The sequence below is a fragment of the Cupressus sempervirens genome, chromosome 9 (genome assembly GCF_028749045.1).
Source record: "Cupressus sempervirens isolate cs-2001-9-10 chromosome 9, ASM2874904v1, whole genome shotgun sequence".
Classification (NCBI taxonomy): Eukaryota; Viridiplantae; Streptophyta; class Pinopsida; order Cupressales; family Cupressaceae; genus Cupressus; species Cupressus sempervirens.
In genome coordinates, this window is record NC_143126.1 from 44,355,020 (window position 1) to 44,377,616 (window position 22,597).

The following is a 22,597-nucleotide window of genomic DNA, read 5'->3' on the forward strand; positions in this document are numbered from 1 at the left end:
GATCATGCACCATCACCATCATTGGAATTCTCATCCAAGTCAATTATATTATTTTGGCTACTCTAGGTATTGACTTGAAGATCTTGGCTACTATGGATATTTACCTAAAGATCTTCTTCAAGTTCATTATGATCAAAGATATCAGGTTCACCAACTTCTTCAATATGTGGCAATGGCATTAGCAGTGGTTAGGAATCTTGTAAATATACTTGTGATGTTGTAGCTTATTGATTTTGGCCACTAAAATATGATGAAAATGTTCTACGAGTGTGTTTGGTTGGCCTTTCTCAGCTTCCTCCACATGTAGGACTCTTACCCTTGTTCATGTTCAACATCTCCAAAGAAATATAGGCTACCAAAAGAATCAACTTGTTGAAAAAGAAATAGTCAACTATTGCATATATTTATCTAAATAGGATCATTGATTATACAACCTACACTATAAAATATAGATGTCCTAGGTCTCCCTCATTACTGGGTGACTCAGTGGTCACTAGTCCTGGGTGATAATTGACCATTAATAGTCTTATGTGTACCAACTAAATAAGAATAAACTAAAATTGCAGAGTCTATATAGTTAGGGGTCTAAATTACTCATCTTTGTCTCAATTGCAGTTGTCACTCACTAATACTCTCAGCAATATGAGAAATTGAGACTTTTCTATCAACTAAAATTGAGAGAACCTATTGAAAAATCTTGCGTAATAAAAATATCTTATGTAATTTCTAAGGCAAATATGGTTTGTCCAATATATGACCATGCATAATATAGTTGAAAATTTTATAATTAGTGTGGGATACACATTCACATATTTGTGGGGTGAATGTTGTTCCTAAATTTTTTTTTAAAACCATGGGCAAATTTAGGCCATCGAAAAAGTTCCCTTTAAAAATCATGTGAATGTGTTTAATTTGTCATGTACAAAAAATATTTTTGATTGGCTATACCACGTGAAAAGGAGAGGCAATGGCATAAATCCTGTGATGATGGGCCTGGGGTTGTGACCCATTTTTGGTAAATTTGGGGCGGCACACCCTATCACATATGTGGAAAACAATTTCCAAATTGATGTAAGTCGATGAGCGAAATTCACTAATTGGTGAATGTTCTCCACTAAATTTAACCATGTTTACAAATACCTTCTACATACTCTTCATGTTGATGATGTGCCTAATCCTTATTTAAATGTGGACTTTGATGAGGTTTCTCCTCCTACAAAGGGACTAAATAAACCTAAAATTAAAGAAGACTATTCTTCTTGTGCTTTATCCGAAGATGATTTGGGTACATTAGATTTTAATCCTACTTTTATTAGATAGTATAGAGTTAATGATCTTTGACTTGTGAAAAATTGAGTTGCTCCTCTCTTTGCTAACTTTGTTTATACTTTGAATCATGATGAAGCTATTAAACCTAGTATGTGCTTAGGTAATGGTAGGTAGAAGCACTCTTTCAACATTGTTGATGTTTGATAGCTTCTATCAGATAAACATATATATAATTATATGAGATACAATTGAGATATAAATATATGAGAGAAATTAATTATATATATATATATATATATATATGATTAAATATATTATTATATTAATTATCTGATTAACAAATAGACATGTCCCGTGAAGGGACATGTCTATTCATGGCTTATACTCAATATAAATGTAAATGTTTGTTGCATTTGGAAAACACATACAAAATAAGGCAGTTCTTAATACATTTGTAGCAGATCCATGAAAATTCAACATGCTATCAGAGCCTAACTACAGATGTAAATCGAATGAAGAGTATAAGAAAGAGATTGTGAAGCATGTGGGTGTGTGAATTCTGCATTTTACAATCATGAATAAACTATAACACCAAATATAGTAGAAGTCATGAGTACTAAAATTATCTCCAATATATATGGCATTGTAAATCTTGTGACAATGTTGAAGGAGCATTAACATTTAATCTGATCTCTCGACTTGTCTTGGAAACTAAATGTAAATGAGTGTGCATATATCTTGGTCAATGTTCAATTATGATATGGTGACCAAAAAGTCTTGAAGGTATTCGAGCACATACATTAAAGGATATATAGGGTTGTATACACACACACACACACACACACATATGTATATATGTTTGTGTATATATACATATACATATATATACATGTGTGTGTATATATGTGTATATATATGTATGTATACATATATGTATGTATATCTATGTATATGTATATATATCTATATACACACATATATGTATATATGTGTATATACATATATACATAAATGTGTGTGTTATATACATATATATGTATATAGATACATACACACACACACACACACACATGCAAACTGCAAATTTTTTAGAGAAAGGCAAGGATTATCTCTACCTACATAGGGAGTCAGACTTGTTATGTATCGTATCAGATCATACTCAAACAGGCCTTCATCATTGCAAAGTGTGCCAAAGGAGTAAAATTATAGTGGCAAGGAGAACCCAAAAAAGCATCAGAAGGTCTCAATCCTATGTTCAAGTATTGTGCATACCGCATCCATAAAACTAAAATCTAAGACAATTCATAGTTTGAAAACTAATTTCTATGTTCCTGCAAACTTCTATTCATTCATGCATCTTGCAGATTCATGGTCAAACTTGCATGATAAATATTGAGAAATATGGTTTATGTTTGTGCTAATAAAAGAACATAACAACCAATCAATTTTGGTTTGGATTCAAGCAATCTCAATTTGTGATAATCTGATATTCAGTCTTAGTTTGGATTTGCCTAAGCCCTTCATTTTGTTTCTTTATCTGCTTTTGGTACATTCACGTGAACAACTTCCAAGGCACCAAATCATGTGAAGACATCATTGTTAGATGCAAAGAGTCAATAATAAGGGTTGAAACTACATGGTGGAACTCAAGAAGTAGTTAGTACATTTAGTCATCTTCGAAGTCACAAAAATAAACAACGTAGATACAATGAAGCAATGTCCCGATAAGAAGGGTTGAGAGAAGCCAAAAATAGTATTTGTGAAGATGTCAGTCATGGACCCAATCAAATATAAGTAGATTATTACCTTTACTAAATATAAGGATATTATTGCCTTTTCATATTGGTATTGCCTTTTATCTTCAGCAAGAAAGGAAGTCATTAATGAGAGACACCCAAATTAAAAGAAAAAAATTACATTGAGAAAACCTAACCATTATGGTAGAATGAAAGGTGAAATTAATTTAAGAGGGAAAATCTTAAACTCCAATCTGAACTACACTCATCACCTAAGTCAAAGAGCCATTATGAAAGAAGATGTAAGGGAAACTTCAAACATCACATGCTCATGAAGTAAAAACTAGCACACAAAGTAAATGGAGTCATACGACCCCCCTAAGTTACAATGACTACTTGTCATTGGCAAATGATTTTAATGCCCACATGCCAGTTAAATTAGACTACAACGGTAGTGCAACTATATTAAGTTATTGGCTCATTGACGACTATAAAGTTATTGTGGACCCCACATTGTGAATCAATGTGATTTTTTGAATCACCTCTACAAACCCCAATCAAAATTGATATATGTTTTTCAATGAGTAGCCAACAATGCCACCATTGAGGCAAGGTAAGTATGTCTGAATATATTATAATAATGTTTATTTCCTTATAAATATATATATTTTAATATTTTAATTAGAACATTAAAAATTAATGAGATTATAATGGGGATTTATAATTATGAAAAAATAAATGACAAATTATATTGGAATAATGAAGATCACTTTGAAGTATGATGTTTTATAATAACCTATATCCTATTGCAAAATATCTTATACCAATTCAATACATACTATAAGAGCTATTTGTTTTTATCTTTTCCAAGAATGTTCTTGCAGGAAAAATAGGGTGATTGAGATTCAAAACAAGACTAACATTTCATTAGAGGAAACCTTGAAAGAGAGGATACGATTCAATCAACCTTCGGTGATCTCAATCATATTGATTCATAGGGAGTAAACCATGTTGAGATGGACTCTCTAGTGATAAATAAAATGTAGCACTCAAGAGGATTGTGATTCACAAATATACCTCATGACTATGTGAGTCTAATGGGCCAACCCCCTATGTACATCATGAGGAAGGGACAACTTCCAAATGGTGTCACTTGTATTTGCAGAAGTTACTGTAAGGTGACAATCTTACAATAACTTGTATTATGAGGTCAAACAAATTGAGTATATGATGAATGTCTTGCATCTCAACAATTTGGAAGGCCATTACCTAAAAAGAGTATTTGGTGAATATCATTGATATTCTAGGAGGTCAATACTCTTGATATCAGATGTGATATCAAACTTTATTTTGAGTATTTGGTGAATATCATTAATACTTTGGAAGGCCAATACTCTTGATATCAGATGTGATATCAAACCTTATTTTGATACTTGGTGAATATCATTGATATTCTAGGAGACCAATACTCTTGATAACAGATGTAATATCAAAACTTTTTGAATATTTGGTGAATATCATGTATGTTGATATCCTGGGAGATCAATACTCTTGAAATTAAATGTGATATCATAATGATGGATATTTTCTGATCAAAGATATCCTTAATCTTGCTAACTTGATATTACTTTGAGGTAACACGTGTTTATCCTCCCTAGCTAAGAGGGAATGTTGATGTTTGATAGCTTCTGTTTTATATATATATATATATAATTTGATTAACAAATAGACATGTCTCATGAAGGGACATGTCTATTAATGGCTTATACTCAATATAAATGTAAATGTTTGTTGCATTTGGAAAACACATAACTAATAAGGTAGTGATTAATACATTTGCAACAGATCCATGAAAATTCAACAAACACCATTGTCACTCATACATTAGGATGTGTGTCATAGAGTGATTATTTGTCCACGGCCTCTCTTTTATTATCCTCTGCTAATCAAGAGCTTTTTTTGCCTATGCTTCTTCATGCGAAGGTGATTACTGTTAGAGTTGGTGGAATAACAACTCTACAAGCCCAGATTATAATCCAATAGAAAATACTCAGCTACATGGAAGAATCTGAAGCATGAACACAGAGAGTTTTCAACAATAAAAAATTGTATTAATGAGAGAAACTTAATTACAAGTGTTCTTAGTATTACAAAATACAGGGTATGAACATCCTTATAAAGGATTTCAACTTCTTACCAAGGGGCAAGTTGGTGGAGCCAACCTTGTCGTCCACTAGGGTAGGATAGGGGTCAACCTAGTCATTAACCCACAAAAGTAGGATAGGGTGATAAGGTTGTGACTCATCCACCCATAAAAGGAGGATAAGATGACAAGGTACACTCATCCACTCATGAAGTGGTAGGGTTGCCTTGTCTCCCACACCTAGGGATAACATTTAATAATGAATATCATTTTAATTATTTTATTAAAAAAAGGGAATCTTAAGAAGGTAAAAGGTTTAAAACACCTTTATTGAACCAGAGGTAAAAGGTGAAAATCCTTTGACTCTAACACCCCCGCTAAGATGAGTGAAAATAAATTGTAAAAAATACATCAAAAGGCATGACAACTATAAAGAAAACTTGGGTCTCGGCAACAGAGGCCCGATTAGGCACCCAATCACAACCAAATCTCTATAAAATGGAGAAACAGAGAAAACCTCATGGGAAAAAATCTACCTCGAAAAGAGATAGCTGAAAACCTAGTGAAGGAGTATAGAACCCGCGAACTAGAAGATTGCTCAAGAAAATAGGAACAATGTTGATGAAGCTGCAAACAACTGTCAAAAGTATTGTTGATGTGAAGAACCTCCATGGCAATGAGACCTAACCAGGTAGAGAAGGCTATAATCTGCATGAGGAGTTTTTCTGATGGAACTACTCAAAGATACATATGGCATAAAACTAGAGCCTGAAGAGCTAATCAATCGAACATGGAAGGCTGCATCCAAAAAATAGGAATGAATGAAGAAGAGTGTCCATATGGTTAGTGTTTCATCTCACCGAAATGCACAAGTACCCAGCAACTGCAACTGCCTAGTATAGGAACAGATACTAAATACATGGTTCACTCCAATTCAAACGAAGGAAGCATTAGAAACCAATAGGTAAATCCCCCAAAATGCTAACAAGGGTGAGGTGACAAGAAACTAAGAAGGCAAGCCAATTATCTCCTGTAGAAAAGAAGAATCAAGAACACCGAGTCTGAAAAAAGAGGTACAAAAACCTATAAAGGCATGTGTCATCGACACATCATGGGGCTAATGTCATGGAAGGGATACTCACTTGATAAAGGAATGTGGGTTTTGTGCCCATATAAGATCTCCCCCAAGGTACTTTATAATGTAGTGCTAGTGCAACTAACTTAAAACAAAGTTCAAGATTCCAAGATGCAAGAGTAGCACTTTATCTTAGTGTAATTTGCATAAATGCTTACAAAAAAATGTTATCAAAGATCAGGAGAAGGCATAAGGCATATACAACAGATAGTATAGCCCATAATGAGACATCACAACCAATGATAATGATCCTCAGACCTATTACAGACAAGTTATCCCCCATCTTGCAAAAAAACAAAAAATGAAGAGAGATGAACCCGAAGAAGAATCACGAAGGAAAACCAACATCACTATAAAGTACAAAAAACAAGTTTTCCAACAATATAATATTTTCAAAAATTAGAGTTCAGATGCTCATGTTATGCCCATCGAAGTGTCAAATAGAACCCTAGTCTTTGACTGCCAAAAAAGGAAATCAAACTATGTCAAATTCCCAAAAAACCTACACTAATGGATAGCTCTCGAAACCAGCTTTCCAAAAATATTATGTTTGTCAAAAATGAATTTGGTATGCTTAAGTTATAGTGAACTATCTCTAACATTTGACTTCTATGGAAAGAAAACTCATGAAAACAAAAATACCTTAAGTGTTGATGCAGAACTTTGATTTGCTAATTTGGCATGGGTGCAAACTTAACTTCTTCACACCATTGATCAAAACCATGTAGAGTCGCCACCTCCTTCAAAAGGACAAATGAGATCGCTGCTATGATTCACTTATAACATTCAAATTTCTTACAACAACACATTGCATACAACATTGAAAAATATCAATCAAGAACTAATATCTTCTCTTTTCTTGCCAAGATCTTCTTACAAAACTTTTAGATCTGTACAACTAAGATGAAAATCCTTGAGAAACATTTTCATAGAACCAATTTGCATTAGTAAATAGATCTTTTCAAGAGTCACCACTCACAATCATGAGAAAGATTTAAAATATGATTTATCACTTGACAAATCTAAGCTGAAGTTTCAACTTGTAGAAATTGCAAATCATCAAACACTTTGAAAAGAGAGAAAAGTTTTGATCAATTCTAACTCTGACTTTACAAGAACACATTGAAACAATGCCTGACTAAACTGGTTGAAGATGAAATCACTAGTAACACCACAATTTACACTCAACCCTCAAAGCTACTACTACAAATGAATAAAGCATACTGGGATACATGAATTTTTAGTAAAGAAATGGAAAACACTTCATGACCTTGTTGTTGTATTAAATTCTTCCTGCTATATTGAATTTTTTTTAGATTCTCAAGGTTTGTCTATCACATAGATTCAATACATCCCCAGTAGAGTCGTCATTTTGTTGCTGCTTCAAAGTGTCATGTTTCGACAACTTAATGATGAGAATGAAATACATCTAGGGGCAGCTAATTCCTATCTACAACGTACCCATTCAAACACTAGGACCAACTATAAGGCTATACTCCTACTTTAAGCTCTGCAAAACCTAGGCGGGTGTACCTCAAATTCATTCGTATGGTACCATTGCTAAAGCATACACTTGAATCTAACAAAGCAGATAATACCCTTAATCTTCTAATTGTTATACAAGCAATCATGGATATGAAATAACCAATGACATAACACATGAATTTGATAAGCTAAGTGAGGGAAACTCTTTTCAGCTCTTCACCAAAAAGGGGAAAGGATTTTGATTATAAGATTGGTTTCAGCATAACCAAGACATGAAATTTTAACCTAACTGAGACCATCCTTGTGGTATTAGAGTAGTGAAAAATGTCCAAGAATTGGAACCAACCCTAAAGAAAGAGAAGAGAATATAAAGACAGGATGAATTCGATCAGTTTAGATGCTGCCATTTGTCCACTTGAAACTCCTCCACTTGCAAATGAAAAAACCTCTCTCTACCTTCTTTCTGTAACTAAAAATCATATCCTTTCTTTGCTACTGAATAATGCCTTGAAAATATATTCAGAATCATGGAACATGTAACTGATTTAAATGTTAGATTTGATATTAAACTAGGGCCAAAAACACCTGCCAAATGACCTCTAGAGGCAAAATGTAACTTTCAAAAACATTTTCCTCCAAATCTAGAGTCAACAAACTTCATTGTATGCCTTCTAATTGATTTTGATGCTCAATCATGAAATTTTCTCATTTTGCTGAGAATGCCCCCCATTTTACAAATCTATTTATAACTCTTACCACTAAATACCTATGTATTTTCTGACTACATATCTAGATAGCTTGTCTTCTCCCAGTTCCAAGGGTATACTACACTATGCATTTCTGATAAAAATGCCCCTCTAGCATGCATTTGAAAATTCAGTCCCCAGTTCATGTTCAAAGATTAAAATGAAAAATTTAAAATTTCATGTAGTCAACACTAAAGAAAAATCTTTAAAACATTTAAATTTTTCAAATTCATGGATTGCACATGAGAATTTGAAGGATAAATTAATAAAAATTAATTTTCTGAATTTCATATTTTTCCCTTTTTCCAATCTGTGTCAAACCCCTTGGTTGACCACCTAGATGCCACGTGACAACCTCTCATTGGCCAAATTTTCCACCTCATCACTACCTTGTCATTAGGCTAACTAGACCACTGCCATGTATCGCCTCCTCGTGAGTTCGCGACCTTAACCCTCGACTCTACCTTAACCTGAGTGACCAAGCGATTAACCCCACGTCGCACCATCACACCTCCATCCTCTTAACCCTGGTTAAGGCTCGTGACCATGTGAAATGAATCTTTACGCATGGTCGAAGCACTTTCTTAGATTTAGCATTTTATGTCGCGACCCTGCAACCAATGGTTACCTAACCGCTTTTTCTTCGTAGTCGTGGTTAGGCCTAATTGCGGCTTGACTATTGCGATGTCGTAAAATTAGGACTCGCCTCAAGAAATGTGCCAAGTGGCACTTGCTAGTTGGTCATTTTTGATGTCATCATTTTGTCTTAATTACATCCAGTTGGCAATCAAGATGGGCCCCCATGCATGAGCCTTGCATTTTGACAAGTCTTGTATCTTAAAGACAATTAACATTTGTTGCATTTAAAAACCAAAAGAGACTTGTGTGTCCCCAATGTGGGATTTTTCCCTTTATTGAAAACTGGTGGCTTTTACCCCTTCGTTTGCCATTGGTTTACTTGCGTCAGCTTTGGCAGGTCGTAAATCAACTCTCCCTAATCGCAACTTGAGGATTGGGATTCAAATTTATTACTCCTTTGCCATTTAATGCGATGGGAATCGAGAACATCTGCTTGTTTGCATGCCATTCATGCTGTCATATGGGCTATGTCACTAATTTTGGAAGATCAAGAATCTACTATGATATGACAGAGACCATATGCCTCATGCTCCTCCTTGTTTTAACCACTCCCCATGATCAATGCAAAATTAAAAAATATCTTGCTATGCCCTTTCCTACAAAAGAAGATATTGAAGTAATGCTTGTGGTGGTAACCATATTGGAATGCCTATTTTGCGGTTCCTTCTGGTCGACCTTCGATTTCCTTTGAATCTGTGATGTCTCAGGTGATGCCTTGGTTTGTAAATGGTAGGAGTAGTTGTGTGATGGAGGGCATTCAAAGACACTTCCTCAATTGTGTTTGTGTTTTGAATCTGATGCACCTTTCCCTATGCATGATTCCCTCCATCTTCTCTAATTGCGGGTCTCCTCCAAAACCTCTTCCATCAAACCTCCACACGTACCTGTTCATTTTGGGTGTCTAATTCATGGCAGGGTGTCTCTATCGTGTACGTAGTTTGGTTAGATGCTACCCATGCATTTGGCTTGGTCAACATCCACACATGAGTCTATGTTTCCTCCTTTTTGTGTGGGTAGATGTATGATACGTAGCCTTATCAAAAATTGAGCATAGGGAAAGGGCTTTCTTGAAACCACCAGTTCGATCTTCCTTTGTTCAACAGATATATTGCAAGATTGAGCACATTATGGATGCTTGATTTGGGGAATTAAATCCTCTTATAATTTATATAATAGGAGATGGACGGACTATTTTATCTTTGAGCTAAGGCATTGCAATCTTGTCCAAAATGTTGTCATCACATATTCCCCAAACATCCTTTCTCTGCAACATAATTGTTCACACAATGCATAGCATATCACCCAAGTCTCAAACACTTATTGGTGAAGAGGATTTCAATTACTTCAAATGTAGAGACTCAAGAATCCTCTTGAAAAGATAAAGCATTTTACCTCTTATACCCCATGTATTAATCTCAACTTTAGATGCTCATCACAAGTGACACAATCTTGAATCACCTCTTTGTTCATATTTATTGAATTTGATATCACATAAATGCTTAGCCATAAATGGATATGCATGTATTATAAATTGTAATAATGATGGTTAATATTGTTTCCAAATAACTTTGAACCTCGCATTGTCTTACCAGCTTGGTGTAGTTAGTCGGGCCCCAAAGCGGGTCCGGCTAAAAAAAAATTCAAACTAAAATGCTTGACCCTTCAAATTTGATCCACTAAGCCTGCTATACTGATTAAAATCTAATTTGATCACTGATTGATCATGTAACACTCATTCTACCTCTTTCTGCAACTTATCAATTTCATGCAAAGGGATTGTTTGACTAGCCTTAAAATTTGACTGAAACACCTAACTGAGCTCTGAAAACAGACATACTAATTCTTTGTTCCATATTCTTCCAACCTGCAGGATCTCGCCTTGTGATGATCGCTGAGTCAAAAGAAATTGATCATCAAAGATGCCTTCGTGAAACTACATGCAACAAACATGTCAAAAAACAGCATTCGGTTTTGGCTTCGAAAACAGGTCAAACTAACACTTAGGGGCATGAAAACTACGACATTAGAAGAGTATAAGTTTGTGATTTGGGATCATGATGAATAACTGGGTGCATTTGGCAGGCGGTCAAAGTAGGGTACTTGGATTTGCAAAAATGGGAACACTAGTAGGATATTGATTCTTGCAAACGAAATGGACCTGGGAAAGTATGCAAACGGATTGGTCGAGACTTGAAAACTGGCACAATTAAATAATTTTCAAAGTAGAACACAACGGTACAATCCATTTGATTCAAACAATCATGAATTCAAAGTTATGGCATATTGAACAGGGGTACTAATCAATCTGCACTTTAGGGCACCAGTAAAACTTTACAAATTGCATTTCAAATCGTGTTTGAAAACTAGTCAAACAGATTCGTCATGGGCTCAAATCTAAAACATATCATCTATCTGACTCTTACAATGCAATATAAAAGGAGTTTTTTCATTTTGGTCAATTGGGTCAAAGTTACAACTAGTCAAACAGGGCCTCCCAAAATTTTGAATAATTTACATCAGCATTACAATAGTAAACAAACAACTTTGAGGGATTCAAAACCTAGTCAAAACATATCAAAACGACTCAAAATTTGAAACAAAAGTTCTTTGATATGCATATTAAACACTGCCAAAGCAACAAGTCATGAAACATAATTGGGTGCAAGATATTCAACTGCAAACTAGGCTTCTTGTCACTATTTGACACTTTAGCAAAAATGCAAATCTGAACATTGCTCAAAATGAAACTTCACAGAATGACTCAAAATGGTAATTTATTGTCAAGGAATGCATGGATATGTTGAATGCAAGGTGTTAGAAACATAAAACACCTCTTAGGCCTCAAAAGGACAATCGGGTACATATGCAAGAAAATGCACTTATAAGGGCTCAAAATGATTCAAAAGCTCAGAATGGTACTCAAATTAGGAATGCAATTTTGAGTCCCTATAGAGGCATTGGTTGCAGACCAAGTAGCTAAGGGTCATGAGTGGCACAGCGGTGGCGCCCGTAGGTGCCACCAATGGTGGTAACTGTGGGTATCGCTACCAAAAAAAATCTCCTTGAACCATGTGCAAGCTCCCTTGTGCAAAAAAATTTGCCTCCCATTCCAATTGTGTCCAAAATAGACAAGTTTTATATGGAAATGAGAGTTTTGATGCCTTTTGAGACCAATGAAGATGTCTGTTTAGGCCCAAGATGCTCTGAAAAATTGCTTCTCTGCAAATCCAACCAAGAAAACCACTAAATCCTCAAATCCACCACGTGCTCCAAATTCTTCAAAAATGAGTGAGTAGCTGTTAGATATGAAGCTTTGATACCATGTTAGAGTTGATGGAATAACAACTCTGCAAACTCGGATTATAATTTGACAACAAATACTCAGCTACATGGAAGAATTTGCAGCATGAACACAAAGAGTTCTCAACAATCAAAAATTGTATTAATGAGAGAAATTGAATTACAAGTGTTCTTAGTGTTACAAAATACAAGGTATGAACATCTTTATAAAGGATTTTAACCTCTTATCAAGGGACAAGGTTGGTGGAGCCAGCCTTGTCATCCACTAGGGTAGGATAGGGGTCAACCTAGTCATTCACCTACAAAAGTAGGATAGGGTGATAAGGTAGTGACTCGTCCACCCAGAAAAGGAGGATAAGATGACAAGGCACGCTCATCCACTCATGAAGTGGTAGGGTTGCCTTGTCTCCCACACCTAGGGTTAAAATTTAATAATGAAAATTATTATTAAATGTTTTATTGAAAACAAGGGAACCTTAAGAAGGTAAAAAGTTAAAAAAACCTTTATTGAGCCAGAGGTAAAAGGTGAAAATTCTTTTACTATAACAATTACTAGACCTAAACATAGTAAAAAACTTATGAATCTTCCATTTTTCATGTATCATCATTATTATGATCACTCTACTAATGATTGTCAAGCTTTACATTACAAGATTTGACAACTTATTGATAATAACATTATTCACATATCTCCCTATGATGAGATTTATGTTACTCTAATTTTTTTTAAATAACATGCAGATCCCTATTATGTTGCTCCATGCCATGTAACATTGTTCATCTCTCTCTTGGGGGATCATTGTCATATGTGGTATGCTTTGTGAGTAGCATAATAAGTCTTCTTTTCTCTTTGTTCCTACACTTGGGGGGAATTAAATTTTTATCCATCTTTCTCATTCTTTCAAGGATTCACGATTTCCTATGGCTGAGTTTTATTTGCTTATCATATCACATCTAATCTTATATTATTAGCAAGTGGATTTTCATGGTAGATAGATCACTTACCGTGGAGACTCATAATAGTTTTTAATCCTTTTCAAGGATTTACTTTTTCACTTTGTGTATGGTGTCTCCTTGCATTCTACCCTTCCATTACCTCACAGGAGTTGTGACCTCATTGGTTCAGATTGGGTGTTGCTTGTGGATATTGTCTTGATGTTGAAATTGCTTTATCCTTCTTCATCACTTCCTTAAGGGCCTATTTGGTTGCTAGAATACAACCAAAATAGGAATTAAAATTTAGAATTTGTTTTATATCCTTTGTTTGGTGCGCCAAATTGGAATTGGGAATAGGAATGCATATTCTCATTTTTCCCCCAAAATGAGCATATGTCTATTCCGAAATAAAAGTTGTTATTGTAATAACTATTCCTATTCTCATTTTGACTTCTGATTATTTGATTAAATTTTGAAATCCTCTGAAAGAAATTGAAGATTGGGATTCAAACACTTAATCTACTATGCAAAAAAATATCATTGCTGACAACACAAGTTGGGTCGTAGGATGGAGCATGGTGGACACATCGGTTGAAGGAGGAATCCTTGTTTTTCTAAATCCTCTACATAGTTGGTGGTGTCCACTACAATCAACAATTTGTCCATCTGTATCAACACAAAAAAGGATCACATATCTTAAACCAAATTTACAAATGGTTGCGGTTTCAAGGCTATGGAGTTGCTGCATTTGGTTTTGTGTATATGTTCATTTGATGCTTGTTTAATATAGTTTGTCGATTGTTAGTCAAATTTTAAATCTGATTGAGTTTCTTGGTTATTTTGTCATCTGGTTTCCTAACCTAGACAAGTTTCAAGGCCTCAAAAGCATCATTTTTTATTTGGCCATGATCTTTCTATGTTTTAAATTTTGATCTATTTTATGTTTCCCTTGTTTCTCATAAGATCATAGAGCATCTCTGTAGTTCAAATTTGAATTTACTAAACTCATCCAAAAAAATTCCCCCAAGATCAAGCTACCCAATTTTGATGGGAAAATTGCCAAGGTACATTTTTTGATGTTTTTTCTCTTGGATTTTATTGAGCTTGGAGGTAAAAAGTGTTTGGTTCAATTCCAATTTCTATTTTGTCCAACCAAATAGAGAGAATAAATTCCTATTCTAGATTAACAATTCTAGAATAACTATTCCCATTTCTCAATTCCTATCCCCACAACCAAACGGGCCCTAAGATGCCAAATAAGCAATTATTTTCCCATCTAAAGGGGGGAGGGCATACATGATCCCCTTATTTTCATACGTAGGAGTAGTTAGTGTGCTCAAGTTGGAGTAGTACTAGGATGGGTGACCTCCCAAGTCTCAGTGCTTCACCTTTGTGAGCATCACCTAGATCCAATGAGTGCTAAGTGTTCCATTTATTCTCATGAGAGATGTATACAAGTTGAATCACTACTCAGGAAATATGGGTCAATGAGTTTGACTCAAAAACTACACAATCAAATCTTCATAGCAATATCACAATTTGACTGCTTGTGGAAATTATGTCCTACTTATCAATTAATGGACTTTAGGTGCTTTCTAATGAATGGTTCATAAGGCACAACACTTGCTGAAGGTTTTGCAAATAGGGTTACAAGCGAAGTAGGTTTAAACTAGAGGAAACTTTGTATAGCTAAGCATGCTCAAGCTAGAGTAGTATTAGGATAGGTGACCTCTCAGGAAGTCTCGATGCTTCACCCATGTGATCATCACCTACATCCAATGAGTGCTAAGTATTCTATTTATTCTCATGAGAGATGGATTTGTGTTGAATCACTAGTCATGAAATATGGGACAATGAGTTTGACTCAAAAACTACATAGTTAAATCTTGATAGCAATATCACAATTTGACTTGCTATGAAAATTATCTCCTACTTATCAATTTAATTATTTTTTTTATATTGTATTATGATTAATTGAAATATATATTATATTATGATTAATAATTTTTCAATTATGCCTTTAATATTGAGTTGAACTTTAATACTATGATACTAAAATGGTTAGGGTTTCCTTTAGTTTGATGGCAAAGGAAACATGAAGATACATTTTGTACATTAGCATTGGTGTACAATGAATAAAGAATGTGGAGGGTTGGTTCTGAATGACCTCTAAACAAGGGGTCACCCTAGCAACTAAATGGATAGTTGATTCTACCTTTGGAAATGAGCCCTGAAAGATCATGATAAGAAATAATATTTCAAGGGGAAAGCCAACCATAACCTTTGCATGGAAGGGACTCCATATAAGTGACTTAATGTATAGAGGTTTTTCTATCAAGGTGATAAGTTTGAATGTGTTTAAGGTAATTTGGAAGTACTAGGAACTTGTAAGAAAGTTGGTCAGTAATAACATCATTAATGACATAAACAAGGTTTGTGGTGAGAAGTCCATATGGTGAAATCTAAAAAGGAGAGACAAATCATTGATAACATAAGCAAGGTTTGTGGTGAGAAGTCCATATAGTGGAATGTAAAAAGGAGAGCCAAGCCATTGGCTTTAATCCAAGGATGTTCTTCCAAGTACTAGGCTAGTAAGGGTACCAAGCAGTTTCGTGATATAATTAAGGAAGGGACTTTGATTAGTTGGATAGATGTGATTAACAAATTTGATATCCCCCACACTCATTGGGCGACTTATACTATGTTGAGGGAAGCCTATGCCTACTTAAATCTTCCAAGAGACATTAACATTAATAATGAAGGATGCTCCCTGATAAGATGGTCTAATTGATCCCCCTTAATAGAGAAGATACGATTGTGTATAAGTAATTGCCTAATAACCATGATATCTTTTCAAGCCTCAATAATTAGTGGAACTTGAATCTTGAATCCAAATTCTAGGACAAATACCTTTATGATATTTGGCACAAATCCATTAAAGCTAATAAGTCTTATTGTTTGTGGTTGTTCTTCATCCAAAAATTAGCTGAAATGCCTTAATGATATTTGACACAGATCCATTAAACCTAAGAAGTCTTATTTTTTGTGGTTGTTCTTCATGAAAAAGTTAGTTGAGTCTAATTAGGGGATATCAACATATGCTCTTTGTGTAAATGTCAGGAGTCATTTTTGCACATATTTTTTGACTAACTATTTACTAGAGAGAATCTAGGAATGTTTGGCTTTACTTTCTATAAGAACTCTGCTATTCTTAACATCCTTTTTAATCGAATCTTAGGCCTAAGTAATTGTAGTAATTTTCTTTGGGTTGTTCTTTCCATTGATATATTATGGACCATTTGGAGAATGAGAAATGAAGACATCTTTAAAGAGAGTATAAAATCCGATGGACTACAAAAATTGATAAAGGATGGAGAAGTGACAATGAAGAAGGAAGAACTAGCCCACAACTACACCACTGAGAAGATCTACAAAGAGACAAACACAGTTAGGGAGGCCATTAGCCAAATGAAGGAGTAGCTACATGAGTTGCTTAAAAGGTTGTTGAGGAAAGAGGTGATCCAATGTAGGATGTAGGGCATTATTTATTAATTGATCAGAATCCTTCTTAATGATTTTAATATTTGATTATGTATCAGTCGCTATATGATATTGTTGTAATTAACATAGATGATATCGATTTTGATGTAAAGGCCTAAAAGGCATAACTATGACATAATGCATATGTTGGTTTACATTATGAGGGGGGTGAGAATTTAAAAAGAACATTCTAATATTCCAATAGAATAGTCTAATTAATCATAGTAATAAAAATTTAAAAAATATTTTAATATTCAAAAACTATAAAGTCTTTTCAAAATTACAATCTTACAATAGAATGTATGAAAGAAAATAAATAAATTTTAAATGTAATCTAAATTCTTAAATTTAAAAAAAAAAATGAATATTCAAAATACATAATCTTTCAATATTTGTACATAACCTCTAACCTAATAATAACAAATACATAATTTAAAAGTTTTATATTTTTATATAATAATTCACAATGCTCATTTTATTAGTTTAACTATATATGATTAATAATTCTCAATTATGTCATTAATATTTATTCAAATTGTAAATAAATAATAATGAAACATTTATATTAATAAGAAAAGAGATGACCTTTAAATATATTATAAATTCAAAATGCATCAATACACAAAATGCATGATCTTTAATTATTCAATTATACTAACTTACTTAAATATAATAATACACTTTCTATAAATTTATATTTCAGCTGATAGGCTATTTTATTTGTGGGAACTTTGTTCTCGAAAATTAAATTTTTGACGAAAAATTTGGAAGAGTGGTCGAAAAATTAAAAATCCTTCCCATTAATTATTTACCGGCCAGTTTCTATCTCTCCCCACTTTTAACTCTCGTTTTGATATTTATTAGTTGTTATCTCCACTTTTAACTATTGTTTTTTTTTTTTTCTATTTATTAGTTGTGATCTCCACATTAACTCATATTGTGATCTATTTAGTTAACTTTTGATTTTTAAAATTGATTTCGATTTTAGTTTTTTAATTTTTTTAATTTTTTTAATATTAGTTTAACTTTTTCTTTAAATATTATTTTTTAGTTTCTATAATTTATTTAGTCAATAGAATATTTACTAGACTTTTTTTTTTGTATTTCTCTTATTAATTTTTCATAATAGAATTTTTGATGGATTTTTTTAAATGATTATTTTTTCCATATTTGATAATTTTATTTTTATTTTTTCTTGATCGGTAAGAAGTCGAAACCAAGATTCATTATTATTATTATGTGTTGTGATTAATTATTATTAAGAAGTATCAAACTTGAGTAGATTTGAACCCAAAACCTCCCACATAAGAGGCCGTTGTGTTGTAGGCTCTTGCCTACATATTTGATAAATTTAATTTAAATAAATAATATTTATTAATCTATTTAAAAGATTTTACTAAATATTATGTTATTTATATTAAAAATTATTAATAATCTAATTTGTTCACATAAGATTATAATTTAAATATCCACTTTTAACTATTGTTTTTTTTTTCTTATTTAATTAAAAATAATTACTTGTGATCTCCACATTAGATTATGTTGTGATCTCTATTTATTAAACTTTTGATTTTTTAAATTGATTTAGGTTTTAGTTTTTCAATTACTTTAAATTATTTTTTATATTAGTTTAGTTTTTTTTTTAAATATTATTTTTTCAGTTTCTATAATTTATTTAGTCAATAGAATATTTGTTAGAGATGTCAATATTTTTCTTTTTCTTTTTTTGTATTTCTTTTATTAATTTTTCATAATAATTTTTTTGATAATTTTTTTTTTTTAAGATTATTTTTTTCATATTTGATAAATTGAATTTAATTGTAAAATATTGAAATTATTGAACACGTTTCTTAAGCAACATTCAAATTTCCTAAATATTGTAAATTTTATATCTATGTTTTAATCTTCAACTTTTTTATTTTTGTATTCTCATTTTTTTAAAATTATATTTACATTATTTAATGTTCATTCTATAGTTTTCTCTTAAATCTCATCTCCTATCGACGCATTCATTGCATGTACAAAAGCATGTGACTATTCTATATGAAAATTCACAATACAAATATTGTTAATTTAATTTTTTTAATATGATATTATGATTAACAATTTATAGTTATGTCATTAGTATCTATTCAAAATTTAAAAATATTATATTAAGAAACTATATTAATTTAATAAAGATTTCTCCAAAAATTATTTTTGAACCAATTTATATATATATATATAATTTCATCGAAAAACAAATAATGATTTAAAAAAGAATATTCTAACATTTAAAAAGAACGTTCTAAATAAAAATCCTATATTTGAAGAGTTTAAACACCTTGCCAAAATTAGAACCATATAATAAATGCATTATAAAAAACAAATAGATAACCTTTAAATATATTATAAATATTTAAAAAAAAAAAAAAAACATGAATACTCGAAATGCACAATGTTAGAATATTCGTGCATAACTCTAACCTAAATATAAATATGCATAACTCTATAGACGTATTGGGCATGTCTAATTTATAGCCGGGTTAACTTATCTATAACAAAATTCAAATTTTAGAGCTAAATATTATATTTTACGATCACATTTCTTTATTTTTATCACTATTATAAATTTATAATAATAATGGTAGCGGAAAGAAATTGGTATAAAAATGTAAATTGCTTTGAGAACACAAGTTCTATTTACGTCAGAAATTCCTACGCATACGTTCTCTATCTCAGTTATGGTGAAGTGGATTTTACTGCTGTTCAAGTTCCAGTAAAGTTTGAAGACGAAGATGGAAGGAGACTTGGAATCAGTTGGTGAGAGTAGACGTTTTGTTTGCAGATTTTGTAACAGAAAATTTTATAAATCACAAGCTCTTGGAGGTCATATGAATGGCCATCGTCTAGGTAAGCAATTAAATTTTCTTTGTATTTGAAGATTACATTGGCTTTTCTTGTCAAATCTTCAAGGTAAGCAATGAAATTCTGTGCATTTGGAGATTAAATGGGCTTTCCTTGTAAATAAATCAATCTGCGGTCATGATCTTGTAACTACAGACAGAGAGAAAGAGGACTATGAAAAGGCAAAGGAATTGTTGGAACAGAGATGTGGAAAGAGGATGATGAAGTAAGTATAATGGAAGCTGATAAATAGGAGATATTGTTTACAAGCTGTGTAATTAAGATTCAGAACCCATTTCTCATCAAAATAAATAGATTCCTGAAAAGGGTTCTTGAAATGGGTTCCTATCTCAAAAGCCCATCACATTTCAAGAACACCTCTTAAGAATCTATTCATTCTTTCCATTTCAAGATCCCCTTCATTCTTTTCATTTCAAGAATCCATTCATTTTTTTCATTTCAAGAACTCATCTCTCCAAGAATCCATTCATGTTCATGACAAATAGATTTTTGAGACTACTGCTCACGAAACATGGGTTTTTGAATTTTTTAATTTTGATTTAAAGGACAGCACAGTTGAACCCTGAAAACAATATCACAATAATGGAAGTTTCAATTACTCAAACGGAAGCTCAAAATTTATTTTCACTTTGTATATTTAAGAATCTAATGGAGTGTTTCTTTTCACTTTGTATATTTAAGAATCTAAATGGAGTGTTTCTTTTCACTTTGTAGCAATCAATATGCAGCACCTCAGAATTATTTATCCATCCCAGGAGGAGTGCAGGCATATGCTGACCTATCTAGTCCATCACAGGTCCAGACATGGGCTCAAGCTGGCAGACCATCTTCGCTGTCATCTTATTCAAACCAGAATGTGGGTGGTGTTGGACCCACATCAGATTCAAACCAGAATGGAGGACCTACGTCATATTTGAACCAAGAACAGCAAGAATATCTATCTCACCCTAATTATCAAAAGATTGAGACATATCCATCCCTTCCTTACCAAGGGAACAACAATCTACAGATAGGATCATCTCTTCATAACAATTCTTGGAATAGCCATTCACAAATAAGAGAGTCCACTTTTCCAACTACTCAAAGAGGAAATCAGGATCCTGTTATGAACAGATATGCATATGAGCAACAGCAATCCTCTTTTCTAACATCACAAGGAACTTTTCCAACTCCTCAAGGAGGAAATCAAGATCTTGTTGTGAACCAATATGCATATGAGCGACAGCAATCCTCTTTTCCAACAACACAAGGAGGAAATCCAAATATTCATGTGAATGAGTATGCAGCAGTATCAGCATCCGAGCAACAGCAACTTTCTTTTCCAACTCCACAAGGAAGAAATCCAGATCTTCATGTGAATGGGTATGCAACAGTACCAGCATCTGAGCAACAGCGACCCTCTTTTTCAACTTCACAAGGAGGAAATCCTGATCTTTGTGTCAATGGATATGCAGCAGTATCAACATCTGAGCAACAGCGACCCTCTTTTCCAACTTCTCAAGGAAGAAATTCAGATAATGGTGGGAATGTTTATGCAGCAGCATCGGCATCTGGGCAACAACAAGAGTTTTTCAGTGTGGATCATTCCCATCAACCATGGTACAGGAACAACCACTAAAGAGGCTCACTGTGACTCTGGATTATATGATTCATTTGGCACTTATGGCATTATCCTACATGGTAAAAACCATGTACGCTCTATGGTGAAGACGTCTTTTCATTTCCTTTTAGTTACCATGGTTGTGATTTCATTCATATACTTTATTAGCTTGATTTGTGACTATGTTTTGACCTGGTTGACCTGGTCTTTAAGGGATTGCTATGGCAATTGATTGGCCTATAAAAGTGAAGATATTGGTCATGCATCCTAGCACCTTGGGTCATATTATGTAAAAGGATTGATGGAAGTTAGGGACTTTTACTTGGGATTCACGTTACTATTGAAAAAGAAACATATATTAGGAACAATGTATTCATTAAATTATTAAACCATTGAGGCTGAAATGACTATTATTTGGTATATTTTTGGTTCCGACATTCTTGTATACTTAGCTTAATATTTGAGTTCGCAATTAAACTATGTAATGGATGCTATTTATATAATTGTGTGTAAAATAACAATGAAAAATATCACTAGCTATCTCTGATATATACAATTATATATATGCTAAAGACAATTGATTCTTCTCGCATTTAGTGGAATGATCCTTGTTATGTCAATTATGTCAATATAAACTATATGTAATGGAGATGTACTGGTATTGTTTCTACCAATGCAAATTGCTGTTACTAGTATGACTTTGATAACATGCAATATCTGATCCTTATTTATTGTTGTTGTTTCTAATATAATCCTTCAATGCTTGCAATCAAATCTAATTATTGCTTAAAGTAAGATTTGATGTTTCCAATATGCTGATAGGCTTATGAAATTCTGCAAATGCTGCTATGTCTGATATGATCAAATAATTCTTGCAACAGGGGTGCTATCTCTGATCTTTCTTTAAATGTATGCGACCAATAATGCCAAAGGTAGTCGTTCAACATAAAGCATATCCACAAGGGATGAATAAAATAGATAAATCTCAAATTGATGTTGAAATAAATGCTAATGAATGTCCTTTTATACCATGCGCTTGGTGTGAGAAGTCACGTAGGATAAAGAATGCTCTATGTCTCTTTGTAATGTCACTCTTCATAACAGCTAATCATAACACATCCTTGTAATCACATCCTTCCATTATTAATTACTTATCAATAC

At 32.9% G+C, this 22,597-nt stretch overlaps 1 protein-coding gene across 1 annotated transcript; it reads left to right on the forward strand.

The window, feature by feature from the left end:
• Positions 1 to 19,585: 19,585 nt before the first annotated feature.
• On the forward strand, positions 19,586 to 21,871 carry LOC149537537 (uncharacterized). Its single transcript, XM_089798943.1, has 3 exons — positions 19,586 to 19,821; positions 19,972 to 20,041; positions 20,551 to 21,871. The coding sequence occupies exons 1-3, from the start codon at positions 19,707 to 19,709 to the stop codon at positions 21,452 to 21,454; spliced, it is 1,089 nt and encodes a 362-aa protein (XP_089655069.1). The 5' UTR covers positions 19,586 to 19,706; the 3' UTR covers positions 21,455 to 21,871.
• The last annotated feature ends 726 nt before the right edge of the window (positions 21,872 to 22,597 follow it).